Genomic DNA, 26,516 nt, shown 5'->3' on the forward strand with positions numbered 1-26,516 from the left:
GAAAAATTTTTATTCTATGTGGGGAAGATCTGATATTGTTTGTTGAGCCAGCATATACAAGCGGAAAGCATAGTTTAAAAACTATATTACAAACATTATATAATTGTTATAACAAACAATAAGTAAATGTAGTGTAATTTTCTTAAATGTGTATATTACTTATGTTAACAAAAAATAAATGCACTTCCAGTAAAAAACAACTTAACTTGTAATGGCATAATTCTTTTTATAATTTATTTCAAATTTAAATTGACTGCTGTATAACTTTTAATTGTAATAATAGCAGCTTCATCCAGTCCTTCATGGAACATTGGATTGCAAGTGTCATGGCCTATAACACGTACATGCAAAATCGAAACAGTTTTTTTAAGCATTCTAAGACATTATTAGTATGAAATATATTCAGATTAGTGTTATTGAATCAAAAGTTTAAAAAAATTATTAAAAATAAATAATTAAAATAAAGATTAAAACAAAAAATATTCATAAAGACTACATTACAGATTAAACTTTAAAAATCCTATCCTAAATAAAATAACGTTAACCAACAACTATCCCTAAAACACAATTACTTGTGACATTCACCCCCATAGTTGATGAATTGTTAACTGAAGATTTATTACAGTTATTCATATCTATTTTTAAATCTATCCTTAGAAAGCATTTTGTAATATTCACATAACATAACCTTCTGAACTATTAAGTGAAGCTTCAAAAGTGCTTTCGAAGGAAAGTTTTAAAGATAGCTACAAATAACTAGTTTAGTTTATATTATTATACTCTGAGAATTTTGTTTCTGTTTTTATTTACAGAAAGCAGTATGTAAAATATATGTAATTGATGACAATGTATATGAAGGCACAGAGTATTTTTATGTTTATCTTGGAGAACCATTGTCAGTGAATCATAGTAAGGCCCTTATCGGCAATGCAGAGGCAGTATATATAGCAATTACTGATGAAGATGATGGTAAGGATATAATGTTTTTTTCAAAAAAAAGATGTTCTTTTAAAAATGGTGTTTTTTTTTTTGCTCCCACATAGAATTAGCAGTCCTAGCCTGTGGAGATCTTAGTACCTTCAAATTAGTCTATAGGGCAGGCATGTATTATTCATCACATTACAATTTACAAACTACTATAAAAAGAAAAGTACAGCAGATAAGGCGATACTATTTACTTTATTAAGAAATAGCCAACCGGCCTAGCCGGGTGGGTAAAGTGCCTGCCTGGCAACCCAAAGGTCACGGGTTCGAATCCCGCCTCGGGCTTGGATCAAAGTACTGCAAAAACCTTGGGAGGTGCATTATGGCCACAGAAGCCGATGCGCCAACAACTACCAGGAAAAAAAATAATAAAAAAATTAAGAAATATTAAATAAATGTTAGAAGAATTCAAAGGAATTTTCATGCAGATATTAATAGGTTCCAAGCAAATTGCATTTGTGCCTTTGAAGGATGTTGAAATGATATCCAGTTTCAAGTTATATGGGCGCCTCCGTAGCCAAGTGGGAAGGAGCAGCAGTGCGTAGCACACTCTTCTTGATTAGACCGGGGTTTGAGCCCATCACCACCAAATATGGAGGATGCGGAAAGGTCAGGGAATGACCACCGCATATCCCGGAGCAATATGGCCTTAGTTGCTAATGCTCCTAAAAACCAAAAATAACTAACTAACTCAAGCTATATGTTGTCCAGGATTCTTAGTATCAAAAAAGCAGCTTCATCATTGATACATGCATGGAGTTTGATCACACTTAAAATTGGATTCAGTATACCTAGACTAGTTGACAAAACTGCCATGGTGTGTAAACCATATAATCAGCATCCACTTTTCCCAAACCTCAAGGGCAGATTTAAGCTAAAGTTTTTTGGTTGCCCAAGCAACTTCCTAGTTGACCTATATGGATGGGCTGCCCCTGGATAACCTTGCTCGTTAATGTAACCCTAGAAGAAAAAATCCATAAGAATTACATCTAAGAGTGAGGAGAGCCAAGAATGGATCCTACTAATCCAATTCATTGTCTTGGAAATATAATTCAGAAATTCTCTAACTCCCTGGTGTTAATGTGAAGTGCCATCCTACTGAAAAATGGGTGCCTCCATAGACAGGTGGACAGGAGCCGTAGTGCGTAGCACACGCTTCTTGATTAGACCGGGGTTCGAGCCCGTGACCACCAAACACGGAGGATGCGGAAGGTCAAGAAATGACCACCGCATTTTCCCGGAGCAATATGGCCTTAGTTGCTAATGCTCCTAAAAACAAACAAACAAACAGCTCCTAAAAACAAAATAGCAAAACCTACTGATAAGGAGGTGATTATTCCATTGTTTGAAGCATTGGTCTAGCCACATCTTGAGTACTGCATACAGGTTTGGAGACCTCATTTTAGGAAGGATGTAGAGCTGTTTGAACAAGTACAGAGAAGGGCAATGAGATTGATAAGGATGACAAAGGAGTGCTCTTACTAAGAAAGGGTTCAGTTATAACTAGACACCTGCAGAGTGATCTGATTGAGGTGTTTACGGCTTTAAATGGAGCAAGCTGAGTGCTTGCACTGAGTGCTGATGGGATTCTTCCTCTTGCTCTTTACTACACACATGAGGGGGCATAAATTCAAATTGAAGAAGGATGGTTGCAGAATATAAGTTTGGGAGTTTGCCTTTAGCCAGCAGGTAGCTATTTGCTGGAATAAACTTCCATCTGTTGTTGTGGAAGTTGATAGCTTAAATAAATTCAAGGAAGAACTGAACAAACTGCTTGAGGGAATGCATGGGTGAGATGAGAAGGGTTTTTTTTTTTTTTTTTTTTTTTTTTTGCCTGATGCTGTATAAGATTGCTTTCTTGTATCTTTTGCCACTACTAATGCTAATATGTTGGTTTTTTAGTGCCCAAACTTCTATAATTGTGCCTGTTTATTACACATGAAAATTTGACATCACTAAATAAGTGCTAAAGTAGCTGTTGTTTTCAATCCACCTGAGCACATCCATAAATCAAAAGCCTTGCATTTCGATGCAGAGTATTGTCTGGTTCTAGTGGTTGCACAATCTGAATTTTATATATATGTAGCTTAAAGCAAGTGTGAAGAATCTTCCTTATAGTTCATCAAGTCAAATGTGGACTTTTCTCTACTGGCATGACAAGTCTACATTTGTTTGGGCTGTACTGAAAGGCTTCACAAACACTGTCAGGTGTTTCAGTCTCAAGAGGAAACTTATCTGCCTCTTTCTGGTGTTGACCATTTCCTGTTTCTTGAAACCTGCTGGATGGACTGTTTTTCAGATACTTTCTTTCCACATTCCAACTGGTGTGACACCTTTGCATTTTAATGACAGGTATGAGATTAGTCTTTTTCAGTATACTGTCTAGTGGTTACAATACTTGAAGTTCCATGAACTTTTTTAGTTGCTATTTGAAATAAAATGAACCTTTTCTCTTTATATGTATAATCTGTAATGTGGTGAATAATATATGTGTCCTGTATTTTCCCCTTCCTTGATTTGGTAACAATGTAATTTTTACTTGCCGTTACAACAGAAAAAAATGCTATCAGAAATAAAATGGTGCTGTTTGTTTAGCAGCTTGATGCTAAACAAACAGCATTATGTCACATAATAATAATTGATATTAATAAGTACTGATGCAAAAAATGTTCAAAATTGCATGCCAAAAAGTAGTCTCATGATTTGCCTGTATTGCAGCTGGCAGGAGTTTCTCTTACATGTAGCTTTCATGTAATGCTAGGAATTAAACATTTTTTGAAACTTGAATCTTTTGTACTTTGCTTCACAGAAATGCTGAATAATTACCATAAACAAGCTTTTGACATAAATGAATAAAAACAGGAAAACTGTTTTTATTCATTTACATCAAAAGCTGAGCATAGAAGGGAGTTACATAGGAGTTTGATAAATGAATTCTTCTAATAAATGAAAATGTGATGATTTTTAAAAAAAAATAACTGTTACAGGCATGAAATTTTATATTGAGTGCCAACAGCACTGTATTTTTTGTAACTTCCAGATGCACTATATAGCACTTCAAATAACACTTCAAAAAAGCACTTCCAAATAGTTTTGAAAATTGTTACTACTAAAAATATATGATAATGATGTTTTTCATTTAGTCCATGTAGTATTGTTGACCAATAAAAAGAAATACAAGAAATATTGAAAAATTCCTGCACTGTATGGATTTCCTGGTGCCCAAGGCTGGCTACTTTGTATGCCAGAAATGTATAGCTTATGATTACTTAAGTTATGCCTTTGCCTTTTCTGCAACTTTAAGGGTTGCAATTGAACTACAAATACTCACATATTTCAAAAACAATAAGTTTTTGAAATATTTGAGCATTTGTAATTATTTGTTAAAAACTGAGTGAATGTATTATTGAGTTCTCTTTTTATTTTAAAGTAAAATATTTTTAATACTTAATCTGCAATTTGTGTTGACAGCTGTGAAGATTCAGATTGAAAAGAAAGCTTACACCGTTCAAGAACCTAAGCTACCAGACCAAATGGTAACAGTTGAAATTGGTATTATTAGAACTGGAGATATCAACAGTACTTCACAAGTTCGAGTGAGCACAAGAGACGGGTCAGCTACTTCAGGTTTAGATTACCATGCAAAGAGTAAAATTATTGCATTTCATTATGGTAAGAAAGTAATAGTACTTTGATTAACTGTTGCTTTAAATAGCTTATAAGCTCAAATAGCCATATTGCTTCAGGCTGACTGATGTTTAAAACTGTTTAGCTTATGTATTTTTTATATAGTAAGCTATTGTCAAGTCTCAAAATTCATGCTATGCTTGAACTACACCAGCAGGTTTTTTTAACCTTTTAATTAAAAACACATACTGCTAGATCAGGTATACTATACAACTGTAATGTACTATTTCACAAAGCTAGGGGTAGCACAATTCTCTAAATATACTGTGTTCTGTGGCACCAAAATAAATTCTTTATGTATATCACATATTTTGGAAAATATATGCAATTAAATTGACTCCATTTTTTTTTTTTTTTTTTTTATCACCTTGTATTTTTCAATTAGGATATACTGTGTATTTCAAATTCAGAATTGGGATGATTACTGTGAATTACTCCAGTTCTTCATTACAAATATACTTCAGGATACACGAGTCCAATATATTTGTAATTTGTACTTTCAAATTAGATTTTCTTAAATCATCAATTAACCCTCATTTTGAAGAAATGCTTACAAAAATCCTCAACAACTGATGTGCACCCCTACCTAAAAATTTGGAATCACAGCATATGACATTTTCATTAATTTTTTTTGGAATTAGCTATGACAATGTAAGGTTTAATATAAAAAAACAACACATCAAAAAGTATATTAAGATTTTTTTATTAAGCATTGAAAAATTTGTAACACCAAAAAAAATTGAAATGATTATTATTAACAACTGTACTGATTTTTAATCAAAATATCCGCCATGAGATTCTATCACTATCTTACACAGATGTGGCATTCTGGCAATTAATTTGATAATAGTGTCTTGAACAACCTTTATAAGCATTGGAAAAAAAAAAAAAAAAAAAAAAACCTTCTCACATCACCTGTCTATCGCCTACAATAGTTTGTCTAGTTTTTCCTTGAATTTATTCAAACTACCCACTTCCACAGCAACAGATGGTGGTGTTTTTCAAAATTCAATTGTTGCTGACTGAACCAAACTTCTGTACATCTATCCTGCAACCATCCTTCCTCAATTTGAAGTTATGTCCCCACATGTGTAGGCTGAGCAAGAGAAAGGATGCCATCAGCATTGAGCTTGTTAATCATTACTTAAAACCCTAAATGCTTCCAGATCACCTCACTGGTGCCCATGCTCCATATACTACAATTTCCAGAACTGAAGCCTTTCTTGGTAAGAGCAGCATTTTGTTCCCCTCACTATTTTTTTGGCTTTCTTTGCATCCATTCCAGCAGATCAGCCTAAATTGAGGCTTTCAGACCTGTATGCAGTGCTCAAGATGCAGCCTAATTTAGCATTAGCATTAGTAGAGGCATATGATGCAAGAAAGCAAGCTTATGCAGCATCAGCCAAAAAAAAAAAAAAAAAACCCGCTCCCATTTCACACCTCCGTTCGTTCCAGATACCTGTCCAGCTCAACCTTAAATTTATTTAGGCTATCAACTTCCTCAACAAAGGATGACAGTCTGTTCCAACAACCAACTACCCGCTGGCTAAAAGCAAACTTCCACACATCTGGGTGATATTCCACGCAAAGGGTGATATTCTTGTACCTGTTGGCACTAATGATATTCAGAGTAGGAGACCGGCAGAATTATTTAACAACTACAGGTCACTGATGAAAAAAAGCCATGAATTAGGGTTGAATTTGAAAGTGTCTGCAATTCTGCCCAGACACGATAGGAGGGAATATATGATGAGAGCCTTGTCGATCAATTCATCCCTGGAAAGATTGTGCAAGGCTCAAGGGGTAGAATATTTTTCAGCCTGGTCTGTACTGTTAACAGGAGAGACTGCTTCTACAGGGATGGGATAGGTGCAAGAGTATTTGCTGATGCTATCGAGGCAGTGTTAGGTGGGTCAGAAAACTGCTAGCTTGGGGGGGGATACAAGGACTAATAGATAAACAGTAGCCACTGGCAGAGGTGAAAGTGATTCTTGCACTGCTTCTATTGGAATTTTCCAAGAGCAGCAGCCTGGAAAACAAGGTGCAGAGTATTTCAGAGCCTGCTGGGAGTCATTGCAGTACAAGTAAACACATGGGTTGTGTTAGGATAGCTAAGAATAGGAACAGGTGCATGTATACTTGCATGTACGCCGACCAGACTAGCCGGGTGGGTAAAGTGCCTGTCTGGCAACCGAAAGGTTGCAAGTTCGAATCCCACCTCAGGCTTGGATCAGAGTACTGCAAAAACCTTGGAAGGTGTATTATGGCCACAGAAACCGCTGTGTCAATAACTAACAAAAAAAAAAAAAAAACTTGCATGTACACCAATTCTAGGAGTTTGGTAAATAAATTTGATGAATTTGAGGTATTGCTCAGAACATCAAAGGCATATATCGTTGGGATATCAGAGACATGGTGTCACACAGATATAAGGAATGCAGAACTGGAATTTGGGGAGTACAATGTGTACAGGAAGGATAGACAAGATAGGAAGGGAGAAGAGGTTATACTGTTAGTTAAGAAACACAAAATCCAAGGAAGTGAAGCCAGTCGACATCGCTGGGCAGTGTAGTGTCAAGTCAGTTTGGTGTGACATAAGCATTGGGAGATCAAAATTGAGAGTAGGAGTGTGTTATAAGCCTAATGACTCTGATGAGTATAATAAAAAAAACTGTACAGGAAAATGGGCCAGTAAATCAGAGAGTTTTATAGTAGTGTATTTTAATTTCCTGGATATTGATATTGACTGGAATTTGTGGGTTGGTCACTCACACACTAGCAAGGCTTTTGTGGATTTATTGGATGATTGCTTTGTACATCAGCATGTTTGGGAGGCAACTAGAGGGAGTAATACTCTTGATCTGATTATCAGTAGTGATTCTTCATGCATCAAGAATCTGCAGATAAAGGAACTACTAGGTGGCAGTGATCACAGTTTGCTGAAGTGGGATTTACTCAAAGAGGTAACTACCATCAGGGGTAAAGGGAAGGGTTTTTGCTTTCTGTATTTAAATTCTATATGGTGGGACCAACTGATGATGTTACCAACAGCAAATTCAAAATGGGAAGCATTCAAAGAACTTATCTTGGAAGCTGCTAGGCTTTACATACCAACTAAGAAATATTGTTCAAGGTTTAGGGCTAAATGGATGTCAGATGAACTTATGAGACATGTGGCAGAGAATAGAAAAATGCATGGGATACATATGAATTAATGGGTGACATGGAAGCCTATGATGGATATAAGCTGGTCTGTAACCAAATAACAAAGCAGATTAGGCAGGCAAAGGGAGATTATGAGAAATCCTTGGCAAAGGATGCAAAGAAAAACACCAAGAGTTCTTTACCTATATAAACTCTAGAAGGAAGGGGATGAATCAGATTGGTCCACTGGATATTGATGGTTCAACTGTTGATGATCCTGCTCAGGTGGCTAACAAACTAAATGAGCATTTTGCATCTGTATTCACCCATGAGGACTTATTCAGGGAGGGGAATGCCAGAGGTGAGTTAAACTCTGGCAGTGAGCTGGATGATTTTGTAATAACAGAGGAAAGTGGAGGAGAAATTGTTGAAGATAAACATAAAAAAGGCACCCGGGATCTATCCAGCTATATTAAAGCGGCAGCAAAGGAAGTAAGCAAACCCTTAGCCATAATTATTAGACCTTCTTTGGACTAAGACGAGGTACCATGGACTGGATATGTGCAAATGTGACCCCAATTCACAAAGGAGGATCAAAGGGCAAAACAAGTAATTATAGACCTGTTAGTTTAACTTCTGTTCCAGGAAAATTAATGGAGGCATTGGTGAAAGAAGCACTGCAGGATCATCTAGACGAGACTTCAGTTATAGCTCGGACACAGCATGGTTTTGTTAAGGGAAACTCATGCCTGACCAATTTGATTGGATACTATGATGTGGTCACAAAGGAACTGGATGCAGGGAATAACTTTGATATCATATATTTGGATCTTAGAAAGGCTTTTGATACTGTTGCACATGGAAGACTGCTGCACAAATTGGAGCAGTGTGGCATGGGAGGCAAATTGCTGCTATGGATAAAGGGATGGTTCAATGGGAGAAGACAGAGAGTGGTAATCAATGGACACTGCCCATCGTGGACTAATGTTATTAGTGGAGTCCTTCAGGGCTCAGCGTTGGGTCCATTGTTGTTTTCTGTATTTATAAATGATATTGATAATGGTATATCAAGCTTAATGTCCAAGTTTGCAGATGATACGACGGTTGTCAGGGATGTTAAGGGCACTAATGACAGTACGCTGCTGCAACAGGATCTAGAAAAGTTGAGCAGATTGGGCTGAGAGGTGGCAAATGAAGTTTAACATTGACAAATGTAAAGTACTACATATGAGAAGCAACAACCCCAGAGTGACATATCAACTCTGTGGTATTACACTGACATTGTACATTACATTGTAGAAAACGAAAAGGACCTGGGGGTAATTGTGCAGGCAGATATGAAGTTTTCTGAGCAGTGCAGATGGTCTGCAAGAGTAGCTTATAGTGTCTTGTCAATGATATACAGGAATTTTGCTATCAGGGATAAGGAGGTGATTATCCCCTTATATAAGGCAATGGTCAGGCCACACCATCAGTACTGTATACAGGTCTGGAGGCCTCATTTTAAGAAAGATTTAGAGCTGTAGGAACGAGTACCGAGAAGGGCAACAAGATTAGTGGATGGAACAAAGGGTTGCTCTTACGAAGAAAGGCTTAAATTTTGAAATTACAGTGTCCGGAGACTAGGCACCTGTGAGGTGATCTGATTGAGGTGTATAAAACCTTGAATGGTTTGAGCATGCTCAATGCTGATGGAATTCTTCCTCTTGTTCAGAATAATCATTTGAGAGGGCTTAAATTCAAATTGAGAAAAGACAGATGTAGGATAGATGTGCGGAAGTTTGCCTTTAGCGAGCTGGTGGTTGGTTGGTGGAACTGACTTCCATCCTTTGTTGTTGAAGTTGATAGCCCAAATAAATTTAAGGCTCTGCTGGACTGGTACTTGGAATGAACGGAGGGGTGAAATGGGAATGGTTTTTTTTTGGCTGATGCTGCATAAGCTTGCTTTCTTGCATCATATGTCTCTACAAATGCTAATACTAATCTATAGCAAATTGGTCAGGCAAGACTTTCCCTTAACTAAAGCATTGCTATATCCAAGCTATAACTGAAGTCTTATCTAGATGATTCTGCAGTGCTTCTTTAACCAGTGCCTCCATTAATTTTCCTGGAACAGTAGTTAGGCTAATAGATCTATAATTAATTGTGTCGTCCTTTGATCCTTTGTGAATTTGGCTCACATTTGCACATCTCCAGTCCATGGGTCCATAGAAGCTTTCATAATTATGGCTGAGGGTTTACTTACTTCCTTTGCTGCCTCCTTTAATATAACTGGATAGATCCCATCCACCCCGGGTGCCTTTTTTATGTTTATCTTCGACAATTTCTCCTCCACTTTCTTCTCATTTATTGCAAAATCATCTAGCTCACTGCCAGAGTTTAATTCACCTCTGATATTCCCTCCCTGAATAACTCCTCATATGTGAATGTAGATGCAAAATACTCATTTAGTTTGTTAGCCACCTGAGCAGGATCATCAACAGTTGAACCATCAATATCCGTGTCCCAATCTGATTCATCCCTTTTCTTCTAGAGTTTACATAGGTAAAGAACTCTTTGCTGTTTTTCTCTGCATCTCTTGCCAAAGAGTCTCATAATTTACCTTTGCCTGCCTAATCTCCTTTATGACTTGGTTACAGACCTGCTTATATCTATCATAGGCTTCCATGTCACCCATTAATTTATATGTATCCCATGCAATTTTCTTCTCTGCCATATGTCTCATTAATTCATCTGACATCAATTTAGGCCTAAACCTTGAACAATATTTCTTAGTTGGTATGTAAAGTATATTTCTTAGTTGGTATGTATTTTAGTTACATGGATGAACATCATTAGCATTAGTTGAGGCATATGATCCAAAAAAGCAAGCTTATACAGCATCAGACAAAAAAAAACAAACCTTCCTACTTCACCCATTTGGTCACTCCAAATGATTGTATAGTTCAGCCTTAAATTTATTTAAGCTATCAACTTCCACAACAACAGATGGAAGTCTGTCCAACAATCAACTACCTGCTGGCTAAAGGCAAACATCTGCACATGTATTCTACAGATGTTTTTTCTCAATTTGAATCTATGCCACCCCAGGTTCTTAGTCTGAGCAAACAGAAGTATCCCATCAGCATTGAGCTTGCTCAAACTATTCAAGGCCTTATACACCTCAATCATATCACCTTGCAGGTGCCTAGTCTCCAAATGCTGCAACTTGCAGAACTTAAGCCTTTCTTTGTAACTGCCTTTTGTTCCTCTCACCAATCTGTTGCCCTTCTCTGTACACATTCTAGCAACTCCACATCCTTCCTAAAATAAAGCCTCCAGACCTGTACTAAATATTTCTGAAATATTTTTAGAAATATTTAGTTGGTAAATCGTTCAATTGGTTAGAACAAAAACCTGAGCCCTCGGAAATCAAGGATTTTAATTACCTCCCAATTTCAGCCGCAAAAGATAGCGTTGTGTTTTGTAATGGAAAGATCACTTAGCGTCTTTCCATCCCACAAAATCCATTTTCTTTATTATTTACCCTGGCGTGTTTCAATATGCTGACAGAGAGAATGCGACATACAAATAATACTTAACAACATTTATTGTAAACAAAAAGGTCAAGTATACAATCTACTTTCACACAATAATACAATGAGTAAAGTATGTATCGCTTCCAAGTGCAACCATTTACTAACAACAGGACATAATTTGAGTTATAAAATCCAATGGTCTAGTGGTTTCATGCAATTCTACATTCTATCTTTCAAAACAAATCCGGTCTTTGACTTTTTTAATACTAGAATATAAACTATGATATACCTTATTGAATTAATACTGATTTCTACATATAAAAGAGAATAAGAAAGGGAGCATTGAGTTTAAAGTAAACTTGGTTGTTTCATACATTTTCATTCACATGTAAGAATGGTCTGCTTACCAGGTTAAGTTGGTGTCCTTGCCAACCTCCCACGACTTCCGTTCCATTACCCCAGTCATAAAATCTTTTGGGTATCGCGGTTGGCGAAGAGGGCCTGACCTACTGCATTCTTTCATTGTAGATTAATTGATGCAACTCTAGATGTAACCCTAGATAACATTCTCTCTGGCTCACCGTATCCTACATTTGACATATGCTGCGAATGTACTGGCCTTTGGCCCGTGTGCTATGATAGTCTTTGGGGAAGTTCTATTTTACTTCTCATCTGATATTGGGGGAGAAACTAGTTAGAGCAAAAGGTTTTCACATTCCCTGGGATACAAACTTCACCTAGCTACAATGGAAATATTCTCTTTATTCTTTCAACTAGCAATAGATACCCAATAATTATGCGACTCAGGACTCCATGTTGTTCTGTCACAATATTGATAACTGGGTATTAATATGGATTGGTTCTAATTACAGGGAAGGTAAAAACTCTCTTGCTAACACTTTCCCCAGCTCCCCCTAAGAATTCTGGATGGGGAATTGAAAATTCTGCATCCATAATTCTGTCTGTGGGATATCGAATGTGTCCCAATAAACCTTAACCGTGCTTCCTTTCTTTACAAAAACAATCGGCTAATTTAGACTTTCTACTTATGTGATCTTATTACAACATAAACATTTATGACAAAAAGACATTCAAGTGTTTTGGACTAGCTCCGACTTTTCGCCTTATACTGACAGAACATGGGGTACTAGCATTTAATCTGTATTAAGATAATTGCACAATATCAAAGGATATTATTATTATTATTCACTATATAGTGCAAGGAAGCCTGAGGCTTATGCTGCACCAGCCAAAAAAATTCCCAAGTTACCCTGAGAGAGAGAGAAAAATAGAAGGGAATCACCAAGAAAGAGAAGAATGATGATATCCAGCTCAGGACCCTGAGTGTGCCAAGCCCATACTCACTAGGTGCGAGCCTCTGGGGTTATATATGAATAATTAGGTTACAAGACACTTAAAGTACAAGGTATACAAGATATACAATTAGATTACAAGGTATATGATACTTCAACTAAATCACATAGCACTATAATGTTCAGGAATGTCCTTTTCATCTGGCATCCACTACATCTCTATGTTCATGAGTGATATCTTGTTGGAGCACACTATCTAATTTGTATCACTTCTCCTTTACCAATGTTTACTTCCTTCACTTTTCACATATTTTATCCAGTCTATTTAGAACTTCCCTTAGGATCCTTTGACATTATCCTCCAGCTTCCTCCGAGGATGGTTCATGAAATACAGCAAAGTAGCACAAGTATTAGTATGTGCTCTCACCACATGGACTCGTGATATACAATCAAACTTATAAGTAATAACAATTAAAATACTTTTTGACAAATTTATTCATGCTATTATACTTCAGCCATTTTATATATACTTAAATGAAACATACAGAAATCAAACATGAGTTTTGAAAAATAGAGCTTTAAAGATCATATAATAATATTGGTATAGCAAAACTAGAATTAAGATATTTCTATAGACCTTATATTTCCATAGAATAATCTGTGTTAACAAATATCTTTATAGTTACATAAAACATTGATTCCCACAAAACATCAATTATAGCATAATATCAATTCCAGCATAATAGTATACACAAGTTCTCAAAGGTTGATTATATTTGTAACAGGTCATCTACTTCCAGTTCCACTGGTAGTTTTCTTCCTTCTACAGAGATGAATGGTTCTGAGAGTAGTTTGTAAGAGACCTTCACAATTGATGTTCCATGACAGTAGAAATTGTCAGTGCACTACACAAATTTCAGATCCTAAGAATTGAAGCACTGAACTTTGAATTGAAGCACTGAAGCACTGATATTCTGTTTAATAATAGGCACAACACTTCTGATGATTCAAGTTATAGTATTACAGTCATACAAATGGCAGTAATTACAGTTGACCAAAATGATGGCACTTACTAGGATTCTGAGTCAACTCCTGATTCCTCCTAGGTGTACATCTTCCTGAAATTGATGCAATTTTGTGATTCATAATTTGCATTAAGTAAACTTTTCCATTCCAGTACTGATTTTTTTTTCTTCCCCCCCCACATCTTTGTTGATCCGGTTTTATTTCTATGCATCTTCTTGCTCTTTGCTGTTTTCTGGCTTTAGACCTCGTTCTTTCTTTGTCTTTGGTACGAGCAAATAAAGAAACCTTTCTTTTTTTTTTTTTTTTTTTTTCCTTGCTTTAGGAAAAATATAGGCACAGATTACCTTTGTCAGCATAATATTTTAAATAGCACTCTAGATTTTGGGAGGCATGAGACAAAAATAATTCTTCAGCAGTTTTTTTTTTTCATTATAGTTGATAACAACTGTGTGTTTATTCTGTATTGACCTTTCTACATGAGCACAATATCAATACTCCCTTGGTTTCATACATGATATAGTTCTGATGAGTGGTTAAATTTCTAATTGAAAATCGTTTGTGGAAGTAAGAATCTGATTCATATTATGTAAAATTCTTATTTGAGATTAAACTGATTTTTTTTTTTTTTAATAACACAAGAAGATCCCTTATCTTGTCCTTGAAATCTAGATGTTACCTCTTTTCCCTTAAATCCATTCTTTGGGAAAGTGAGAAAAACGAAAAGTGACTGAGAGGAACCAGCCATACCCCAGACCACTGCCTCTCTCCATTTCTCAAAAAAAAAAAAAAAAAAAAAAAAAAAAAAAAATGGATGTGGTTTTTATTCCTTTCTTAGCCACTGTGGATCCTCTCTCTTGAATTTGAATTTAGACATGTAATGAGAGAGCGAGAAAACAAAAAGCAACTAAGGGATTTCCGGACATACCCTAGACTAATTTCATCTTTCCTCTCTCCATTTAATCCTGCATAAATAAGACATATCTTTTGGGAGAAAAGTAATAGTATCTGCTTTAATAGTATTGGCTCAATTGTTTGAATAAACTTCTGGCACTAAATCCTTGTGGTTTTTTTTTTTTTTTTTTTTTTTTTTGCATTCATTAAAGTAATTCATGCTTTTGCATAAAATTTATAAAGTTAGGATAAATTCACTTCTCTTTCCTGTTTTTCTATCTATGCCATTTGATAACCTGTACTTGATGAGCCATCCACTTACATAACTGCTGATAAAACTTACTGACAATATCCAACAAAACTGATCCATTTCTTCACCTCTATGGTCAGGTTCTTCTACGTAGGTATGATCCTGCAGTTAATCCTTTGTTTGCCATAACTTCGCTTATCCATTTTTTTTTTTTTTTTTCCTTTCAATTTATTTTCCATTATGGTGACCTTCTCTATGTCCAGTGCCAAATTAAGTTGGTAAACACAACAAAAATGAAAACCCTCACTCTTGTATGTTATTCAAAAGCTTATTTTAATGCAACTATTAACCTGATAACATAATCATATCCATCGTTAGCCCAATTTCGTTCCAAAGTTTCTTCCTGAGTCTATTCGGTATTGGGAGCCATAACCCAACCCACAAATCGATCCAATAGTCCGAGGTTATCTGAGGGTGGCATTGGTGCTTCTGCTCCCTCTTGTGCACAGGTTTGTACTGGTTGAGACTACGGTTCAGTATCCGCATTATCAGCAGGGACAATCTGTTCTGTACCTTCGTCAGGAATTTGAACTTCTTCGGGAATAACTGGCTTGGTCGGTGATCGAGGAATTATTGTCACCTCATCGTTTCTAGGAAATGGTACAGAGACTTGAGGCTCTCGACTTCTGCTGCACAGGTTATACTGGTGTGTAGGCTGAGCGTGACCTCTCTCTTTATGTTCCTCTTTTGAGGCTACCTGTTCGTCTTGTACTACTGATTGTTTTTTCACACCTCTGTTTGGCAGGTATGCCAGAGAAATAGACACTGGTAAACTGGTACGTATTACGGTTTTTGGCACAATTGGCTGCTGCGATCTATAACTTTGGCTAATCTATCTACACGAACCAATTGTTTATCTCTGGACCAGTAGATGTGTTCAATTTGAAAATTTACTGGAGAGGTCTGGGCTATCACTCTATAAGGTCCACTACTCTGACATGCCAACTTGCATGTTTGACCTGGTCTAACTTTCAGCATAAACAGGTATACCACACTGCCCACTCTGATTTTCTTATCTACAGCTTTATTGGAGCGGTACTGTTCTTGACTTTCTGCTGCTTCTTGTAGGTGTTGTTGAACTATTTCATATGTACGTTGCATCCTTGCTACCATTTGCTCTGAGTAATGTTCCAAGGAAGCATAAGTTTGTTGAATTGGAGATGTCCAAATGTGTTGAGGTAGGACCTGCCCCTTCTCCTGTGTAGATGAGTGAACAGCAGAGTGATATGCTGCTACTGCCAGAGGCACACAAATATGTCAGTCTGATTGTGTGGTATTGACTATGTGTGAGTATGGTGGCCAGTGTCTTATTTAGGCGTTCCACTTTGGCGTTACACTGTGGATGAAATGCAGTTGTTTGAAGCTTTTTGATTCCAAGATGTTCATAAATGTCTTTCATTAGCTGGCTGCAAAAATTATTACCGCAGTCTGTTAACAGGACTTGTGGAATTCCATGTCTTGCCACAATGAAATTAACAAATGTGCTTGCCACTTCTTCAGCTTTCTGTGTTTTCAATGGTATCACTTCTGCATACCTCGTGAAGCAATCAACAACTACTAGAAAGTATTTATCTCCCTCTAAACTGGTGGGTAGTGGTCCAAGGATGTCCATACTCACTCTATACCAAGGTGATGACAGTCGGAACTCGCATGAGGTTTGCTTTCGCCTTTGGATTAAATCCTCTTCTTTCCAAACATGAAGCACAAGTGTTCACATAATTTTTGATATCACTGTACATATTCATCCAAAAGAAATCTTTCCAGATTCTTTGTAACATCTTGTCAGAAGTTTGATGCCCACTTTGCGGAGCATTATGGCATGCTTTCACGACTTCCAACCTTAGTAAGTCTGGGATGACTAACTGCTCTGGAGGCCCCTGTCTAGTAGATTTTACATCAGGAAGAGTGTAGTGATATAATATTCCATCACTCAAATAGTATGAATCGGGGATGTTCACTGAAAATTAAGTAATTAAAGGATTTAAGTTTGTTATCTTCCCTCTGTAATGACGTCATCAGATCTTTAGTGGCTTGCTTGTTTGTTTGTTTGTTATTTGGTTTTTAGGAGCATTAGCAACTAAGGCCATATTGCTCCGGGATATACAGTGGTCATTCCATGACCTTTCCGCATTCTCCATATTTGGTGGTGACGGGCTCGAACCCCGGTCTAATCAAGAAGCGTGTGCTACGCACTGCTGCTCCTTCCCACCTGGCTACGGAGGCGCCTTAGTGGCTTGCCTTGGCATCACTAAGGCTTCTAAAGTGATTCCAGTGGATAAAGGCGCAACTGTTTTTGTTACATTTCTCTTGCATGGATTAGGCTTAGGCTCTTCCTCTAACACTGGTCGAGATAGGAAATCTGCACTTCAGTGCAGGTGACCTGGACGATATTTGAACTGAGAAATCATAATAATCTTGCAACATTAAATTTCATCGAGTCAATCAAGGCATTGGGTTCTTTAATTGCAATAGATACTTCAATGCTACTTTGTCTGAAATTATGACAAATTTCCTAGCATATAAGTAAGCTCTCGTAAATTGTGAAATCAAATACACAACAGCTAAGGTCTTCTTTTCAAAAGTGCTATACGATTTCTCAGCCTGCTTCAGCAATCTGCTTGTGTACGCAATTGGCTGTCTGGAGCCATTTTGTGATTGTTGTTCCAAAAGTCCCGCAATTGCATGCTGAGATGCATCTGTAGACAAATAGAAAGGCTGTGAGAAGTCTGGATAAATTAATAATGGTTCTGATATCAATGCTGTTTTTAGTTTTTCAAATGCTGCCTGTGTTGTTTTATTCCAAACAAAAAATGTATCTTTCTTCTTCTTCTTCTTCTTCTACTACTACTACTACTGCTGCTGCTGCTGCTGCTGCTGCCGCCACTACTACTACTACTGCCACTGTCAATAACAGCATGGCACGTAGTAGCTCTACGTGCCATGCTGTTATTGATGGTAATAGCTGAAACAGCTACTTCCTACCCACAGATAGATGTTAAACCGTTTAACTAATTGGTTCTAATTACAGGGAAGGTAAAACTCTCGGGCTAACACACACTCCTACCCTCATTTTCCCTGTCCCATTATTTATGTCACACCAAACAGACTCAACATTGCACTGTCCACTAGGGCTTACAGTACTGGTCAAAATCTTAATACCAGTATTTCAGTATTTTTAATTTATGAAACCGGGATACGGGTATTCCAAAAACAAACGTTTTTCTCAATAAATTTTGATGACAATTAGGTGCAATAAAATAAGGAAAAAAAATAAGTACTGTAATTACTTGAATTCATGTTTTAAATAAACTTTTATTGCAATAATAAATATTCTAAAAAATGATTAAAATACAGTTATTCTAAAAACAAAAAAATACGTATTGTTACTGCAAAGTTTAGTTATGTTTAAGCATCCACACTACCTGTCTGAATAAAGTAAGCTCTTAAGAAACATAAACAATCAATAGTATAATCGTTTAAAATGGATCTAATTTTAGTACATATTTGATTAGTGGCAGAAAACACCCTTTCGGATTCTATTCTGGTACTATTGTACTGAGATAATCGTAGACGATCTCAGTCCATATTTTCTAGGCTTTGAACTTTTTTAGCAAAAATAGTTTAAAGTATTTCATTAATTTCCGACTCAAGTTCATCTTTTAAAATCTCATTGGAGTCAGACAATTTCTTATTTTGGAAAGATTTGGCAGAACACTGATGTTCTGTTCCATGTTAGTCTTCCGTGGTTGAATTATGTTCATCATTTTCTGAAGGAGAAAGACATTTTATTAAGTGAAGTATAATTTTCACTATAGTATCTTTACTGAGTCTGGGAGAGAGCAAAGAGTGGAGATAAGGAATAAAGAAGAGAGCAAAGAGGGCAGTTAAGGAATTCTTCACATATACAAAGGGTACTAGGAAAGTTTTGCAATATGACGCAACAATGAATCACAGGAAGCTGCTTGTTGCTGCATGTTGAGACATGTTCATACGTGCATAGTAGGCGCCGCGCCAAGTCGATGAGCTCAGTTATTCATTAGTAGTGAGAGTGTAAAGTGCTTGCGATGGCATCGTGGTCACGAAATGAGATAAGGACAGTTTTGTGGTATAATTTTGTGCGTGGTTTAACCATAGACCAGTGCTTAGAAGAAATGACTCTTGCACTAGATGATGATTGTCCACATCGTACAACGATATTCAGGTGGTATAGAGAATTCCAAAGGGGAAATTTCACTCTGGAGGATTCTGAGAGGCCGGGAAGGCCACGAACGTCAGTTACGGAGGAAAACGTTACTGCTGTAAGGAAAATGCTTGACGAAAACAGGCGAGTGACCTACCAACAGATAGAGGATACTTTGGGCCTAAATGCACCAGCAATTCGTTCGATTCTGCAAGATCATTTGCACGTGAAGAAACTTTGTTCTCTCTGGGTGCCGCATCAACTGACTGAAGAGCAGATGACACGACGTATGACTTGGTGCCGGGAGATGTTAAAAAAGTTTGATAAGGGACAATCTCGGTATGTGAACAACATCGTGACAGGTGACGAGACTTGGCTGTACTATTACGATCTGCCGACCAAGGCTCAAAACAAAGTTTGGGTCTTTGATGATGACGACACACCCGTAATTGTCAGAAAATCCCGATCTGTAAAGAAGAAAATGATAGCTGTATTTTTCAAATCAAGTGGAATTGTGGAACGTGTCGTTTTGGACACGCAGAAGACAGTCACAGCTAAGTGGTATACTGAACAATGCCTGCCTAAAGTCATTGGATCTATGAAGAACCTGCGGCCAAAGTCAAGAATGGACACCTGGTACCTCCATCACGAAAATGCTCCAGCTCACCGCGCCAAAGCCTGCACCGAATATTTGACCACGACAGGACTGAAACTTCTCGAGCACCCTCCCTGCGACTTTGCACTGTTCCCGCATGTGAAAATGAAGCTAAAAGGGAGGCGGTTTTCCAGTAATGAGGACCTTCTACGGGCTTGGGACAACGAGTGTGCTTTACTCCATAGTGAAACTTGGCAGAACTGGTTTAAAGATTGGTTTCGGAGGATGGAGAGGTGTATTGAATGTAGAGGAAATTACTTTGAAAAAATTAAATAAACAAAGCTGTATTGCAAAACTTTCCTAGTATCCCTTGTATAAATGCAAAGAACAGAAGGACAAATCAGATCGGACCCTTATGTAATGGACGTGGGATAGTATTAGAAAAAGTTGCAGATGAACTCAACAGTTACTTTGCATCAATATTTACATAAAAAAACCCTTTGTGCCAATGAGATATTATGGAAATGAAGTTGAAAAAAATGTAATTAATATATGAGAGCTTGAAGGACAGGGTGGATGCCCTTGAAGGATTAAAAGTGAGGGGCCCATCAAGCTCTCAGCTGCCCACACCAATGCCAAAGCTTGCACTTGGTCATCACACAACACAGCAGCAGCCCCCAAGGCAGATTGTGCTGGTCCCAAAGGAAGTAGTAGTTGTTGGTGACTCTATTGTCAGGGAAAGGGGAAACATGCTTTGTAAAAAGGATAGGTGGAACAGGACCAGGGTATGTCTGCCAGGGGCAAAGGTTGATGACGTTGTAGAGCAGATATCATCTTTTAAGGGCACAAAAGGTGATATAGTTGTACACGTTGGCACTAATGATATTAAGAGTAGGAGACCGGCGGAATTACTTAACAAGTACAGGTCACTGTTGAAAAAAAGCCGTGAATTAGGGTTGAATTTGAAACTGTCTGCAATTCTGCCCAGACACGATAGGAGGGAGTATATGATGAGAGCCCTGTCGATCAATACGGCCCTGGAAAGATTGTGCAAGGCTCAAGGGATAGAATTTTTTTCAGCCTGGTCTGTACTTGTTAACAGGAGAGACTGCTTCTATAGGGATGGGATACACTTAAATAGAAAGGGTGCAAGAATGTTTGCTGATGCTATCGAGGCAGTGTTAGGTGGGTCGGAAAACTACTAGATTGGGGGGATACAAGGACTAATAGATTAACAGTAGCCACTGGCAGAGGTGAAAGTGATTCTTGCACTGCTTCTATGGAAATGAGCCGCAGCCTGGAAAATAAGATGCAGGATATTTCAGAGACTGCTTTGGGGTACAAATAAACACATAGGTTGTGTTAGGGTAGCTAAGAAAAAGAACAGGTGCATGTATACTTGAGTGTACACCAATGCTAGGAGTTTAGTAAATAAATTTGATGAATTTGAGGTATTGCTCAAAACATCAAAGGCAGATATTGTTGGGATATCAGAGACTTGGTGTCACACAGATATAAGGAATGCAGAACTGGAATTTGGGGAGTACAACATCTACAGAAAGGATAGACTGGATAAGAAGGGAGGAGGGGTTATGCTATTAGTTAAGAAATACATAAAATCCAAGGAAGTGAAGCCAGTGGACATCGCTGGACAGTGCAGTGTCGAGTCAGTTTGGTGTGACATAAGCATTGGGAGATCAAAATTGAGAGTAGGAGTGTGCTATAGGCCTAATGACTCTGATGAGTATAATAAGAAACTGTACAGGGAAATAGTGGGCCAGTAAATCAGAGAGTCTTATAATGGGGGATTTTAATTTCCCAGATATTCACTGGAATTTGGGGGCTGGTCACTCACACACTAACAAGGCTTTTGTGGATTTATTGGATGATTGTTTTCGACATCAGCATGTTCGGAAGGCAACTAGAGGGAGTAATACTCTTGATTTGATTATCAGTAGTGATTCTTCATGCATTAAGAATCTGCAGGTAAATGAACCACTAGGTGGCAGTGATCACAGTGTGCTGAAGTGAGATTTACTCAAAGAGGTAACTACCATTAGGGGTAAAGGGGAAGGGTTATTGCTTTCGTAAAGGCGACTACGATGGACTGAGACAGTATTTAAATTCTATACAGTGGGACCAACTGATGATGTTACCAACAGCAAATTCAAAATGGGAAGCATTCAAAGAACTTATCTTGGAAACTACTAGGCTTTATGTACCAACTAAGAAATATTGTTCAAGGTTTAGGCCTAAGTGGATGTCAGATGAACTAATGAGACATATGGCAGAGAAGAAAAATGCATGGGATACATACAAATTAACACGTGACACAGAAGCCTATGATAGATACAAGTTGATCTGTAACCAAGTTACAAAGGAGGTTAGGCAGGCGAAGGCAGATTACGAGAAATCTTTGGCAAGGGATGCACAGAAAAACAGCAAAGAGTTCTTTACTTATGTAAACTCTAGAAGGAAGGGGATGGATCTGATTGGTCCACTTGATATCGATGGGTCAACTGTTGATGCCACTGGCAGAGGTGAAAGAGATTCTTGCACTGCTTCTATTGGAATGAGCAGAAACCTGAAAAACAAGATTCAGGGTATTTCAGAGACTGCTTTGGGGTACAAATAAACACATAGGTTGTGTTAGGGTAGCTAAGAAAAAGAACAGGTGCATGTATACTTGAGTGTACACCAATGCTAGGAGTTTAGTAAATAAATTTGATGAATTTGAGGTATTGCTCAAAACATCAAAGGCAGATATTGTTGGGATATCAGAGACTTGGTGTCACACAGATATAAGGAATGCAGAACTGGAATTTGGGGAGTACAACATCTACAGAAAGGATAGACTGGATAAGAAGGGAGGAGGGGTTATGCTATTAGTTAAGAAATACATAAAATCCAAGGAAGTGAAGCCAGTGGACATCGCTGGACAGTGCAGTGTCGAGTCAGTTTGGTGTGACATAAGCATTGGGAGATCAAAATTGAGAGTAGGAGTGTGCTATAGGCCTAATGACTCTGATGAGTATAATAAGAAACTGTACAGGGAAATAGTGGGCCAGTAAATCAGAGAGTCTTATAATGGGGGATTTTAATTTCCCAGATATTCACTGGAATTTGGGGGCTGGTCACTCACACACTAACAAGGCTTTTGTGGATTTATTGGATGATTGTTTTCGACATCAGCATGTTCGGAAGGCAACTAGAGGGAGTAATACTCTTGATTTGATTATCAGTAGTGATTCTTCATGCATTAAGAATCTGCAGGTAAATGAACCACTAGGTGGCAGTGATCACAGTGTGCTGAAGTGAGATTTACTCAAAGAGGTAACTACCATTAGGGGTAAAGGGGAAGGGTTATTGCTTTCGTAAAGGCGACTACGATGGACTGAGACAGTATTTAAATTCTATACAGTGGGACCAACTGATGATGTTACCAACAGCAAATTCAAAATGGGAAGCATTCAAAGAACTTATCTTGGAAACTACTAGGCTTTATGTACCAACTAAGAAATATTGTTCAAGGTTTAGGCCTAAGTGGATGTCAGATGAACTAATGAGACATATGGCAGAGAAGAAAAATGCATGGGATACATACAAATTAACACGTGACACAGAAGCCTATGATAGATACAAGTTGATCTGTAACCAAGTTACAAAGGAGGTTAGGCAGGCGAAGGCAGATTACGAGAAATCTTTGGCAAGGGATGCACAGAAAAACAGCAAAGAGTTCTTTACTTATGTAAACTCTAGAAGGAAGGGGATGGATCTGATTGGTCCACTTGATATCGATGGGTCAACTGTTGATGCCACTGGCAGAGGTGAAAGAGATTCTTGCACTGCTTCTATTGGAATGAGCAGAAACCTGAAAAACAAGATTCAGGGTATTTCAGAGACTGCTGGGAGTCATTGCGGTACAAGTAAACACATGGGTTGTGTTAGGGTAGCTAAGAATAGAAATAGGTGCATGTATACTTGCGTGTACATCAATGCTAGGAGTTTAGTAAATAAATTTGATGAATTTGAGGTATTGCTCAAAACATCAAAGGCAGATATTTTTGGGATATCAGAGACTTGGTGTCACACAGATATAAGGAATGCAGAACTGGAATTTGGGGAGTACAACGTCTACAGAAAGGATAGACTGGATAAGAAGGGAGGAGGGGTTATGCTATTAGTTAAGAAATACATAAAATCCAAAAAAGTGAAGCCAGTGGACATTGCTGGACAGTGCAGTGTCGAGTCAGTTTGGTGTGACATAAGCATTGGGAGATCAAAATTGAGGGTAGGAGTGTGCTATAGGCCTAATGACTCTGATGAGTATAATGAGAAACTGTACAGGGAAATAGAGTGGGCCAGTAAATCAGAGAGTCTTATAATGGGAGATTTTAATTTCCCAGATATTGATTGGAATTTGGGTGCTGGTCACTCTCACACTAGCAAGGCTTTTGTGGATTATTGGATGATTGTTTTCGACATCAGCATGTTCGGGAGGCAACTAGAGGGAGTAATACTCTTGATTTGATTATCAGTAGTGATTCTTCATGCATTAAGAATCTGCAGGTAAATGAACCACTAGGTGGCAGTGATCACAGTGTGCTGAAGTGAGATTTACTCAAAGAGGTAACTACCATTAGGGGTAAAGGGGAAGGGTTATTGCTTTCGTAAAGGCGACTACGATGGACTGAGACAGTATTTAAATTCTATACAGTGGGACCAACTGATGATGTTACCAACAGCAAATTCAAAATGGGAAGCATTCAAAGAACTTATCTTGGAAACTACTAGGCTTTATGTACCAACTAAGAAATATTGTTCAAGGTTTAGGCCTAAGTGGATGTCAGATGAACTAATGAGACATATGGCAGAGAAGAAAAATGCATGGGATACATACAAATTAACACGTGACACAGAAGCCTATGATAGATACAAGTTGATCTGTAACCAAGTTACAAAGGAGGTTAGGCAGGCGAAGGCAGATTACGAGAAATCTTTGGCAAGGGATGCACAGAAAAACAGCAAAGAGTTCTTTACTTATGTAAACTCTAGAAGGAAGGGGATGGATCTGATTGGTCCACTTGATATCGATGGGTCAACTGTTGATGCCACTGGCAGAGGTGAAAGAGATTCTTGCACTGCTTCTATTGGAATGAGCAGAAACCTGAAAAACAAGATTCAGGGTATTTCAGAGACTGCTGGGAGTCATTGCGGTACAAGTAAACACATGGGTTGTGTTAGGGTAGCTAAGAATAGAAATAGGTGCATGTATACTTGCGTGTACATCAATGCTAGGAGTTTAGTAAATAAATTTGATGAATTTGAGGTATTGCTCAAAACATCAAAGGCAGATATTTTTGGGATATCAGAGACTTGGTGTCACACAGATATAAGGAATGCAGAACTGGAATTTGGGGAGTACAACGTCTACAGAAAGGATAGACTGGATAAGAAGGGAGGAGGGGTTATGCTATTAGTTAAGAAATACATAAAATCCAAAAAAGTGAAGCCAGTGGACATTGCTGGACAGTGCAGTGTCGAGTCAGTTTGGTGTGACATAAGCATTGGGAGATCAAAATTGAGGGTAGGAGTGTGCTATAGGCCTAATGACTCTGATGAGTATAATGAGAAACTGTACAGGGAAATAGAGTGGGCCAGTAAATCAGAGAGTCTTATAATGGGAGATTTTAATTTCCCAGATATTGATTGGAATTTGGGTGCTGGTCACTCTCACACTAGCAAGGCTTTTGTGGATTATTGGATGATTGTTTTCGACATCAGCATGTTCGGGAGGCAACTAGAGGGAGTAATACTCTTGATTTGATTATCAGTAGTGATTCTTCATGCATTAAGAATCTGCAGGTAAATGAACCACTAGGTGGCAGTGATCACAGTGTGCTGAAGTGAGATTTACTCAAAGAGGTAACTACCATTAGGGGTAAAGGGGAAGGGTTATTGCTTTCGTAAAGGCGACTACGATGGACTGAGACAGTATTTAAATTCTATACAGTGGGACCAACTGATGATGTTACCAACAGCAAATTCAAAATGGGAAGCATTCAAAGAACTTATCTTGGAAACTACTAGGCTTTATGTACCAACTAAGAAATATTGTTCAAGGTTTAGGCCTAAGTGGATGTCAGATGAACTAATGAGACATATGGCAGAGAAGAAAAATGCATGGGATACATACAAATTAACACGTGACACAGAAGCCTATGATAGATACAAGTTGATCTGTAACCAAGTTACAAAGGAGGTTAGGCAGGCGAAGGCAGATTACGAGAAATCTTTGGCAAGGGATGCACAGAAAAACAGCAAAGAGTTCTTTACTTATGTAAACTCTAGAAGGAAGGGGATGGATCTGATTGGTCCACTTGATATCGATGGGTCAACTGTTGATGCCACTGGCAGAGGTGAAAGAGATTCTTGCACTGCTTCTATTGGAATGAGCAGAAACCTGAAAAACAAGATTCAGGGTATTTCAGAGACTGCTGGGAGTCATTGCGGTACAAGTAAACACATGGGTTGTGTTAGGGTAGCTAAGAATAGAAATAGGTGCATGTATACTTGCGTGTACATCAATGCTAGGAGTTTAGTAAATAAATTTGATGAATTTGAGGTATTGCTCAAAACATCAAAGGCAGATATTTTTGGGATATCAGAGACTTGGTGTCACACAGATATAAGGAATGCAGAACTGGAATTTGGGGAGTACAACGTCTACAGAAAGGATAGACTGGATAAGAAGGGAGGAGGGGTTATGCTATTAGTTAAGAAATACATAAAATCCAAAAAAGTGAAGCCAGTGGACATTGCTGGACAGTGCAGTGTCGAGTCAGTTTGGTGTGACATAAGCATTGGG

General features: G+C 37.9%; 1 protein-coding gene across 4 annotated transcripts in view; it reads left to right on the top strand.

Moving 5' to 3' along the window:
* The window catches only part of LOC150083681 (extracellular matrix organizing protein FRAS1-like), an 866,422-nt gene that overhangs the window by 690,150 nt on the left and 149,756 nt on the right, over window positions 1–26,516 (top strand). For all 4 annotated transcript variants that reach the window (XR_016547213.1, XM_090378121.1, XM_090378123.1 and 1 more), the window contains 2 exons: window positions 813–969; window positions 4,456–4,656. Coding sequence is in view for 3 of the 4 variants with exons in the window: in XM_090378121.1 (XP_090234247.1) it covers window positions 813–969; window positions 4,456–4,656 (358 nt within the window). In the remaining variant the exon portion in view is untranslated. The remainder of the gene's footprint in view (window positions 1–812; window positions 970–4,455; window positions 4,657–26,516) is intronic.

The sequence above is a fragment of the Mastigoproctus giganteus genome, chromosome 7 (genome assembly GCF_048544385.1).
Source record: "Mastigoproctus giganteus isolate SK-2022 chromosome 7, ASM4854438v1, whole genome shotgun sequence".
NCBI classification, from domain to species: domain Eukaryota; kingdom Metazoa; phylum Arthropoda; class Arachnida; order Uropygi; family Thelyphonidae; genus Mastigoproctus; species Mastigoproctus giganteus.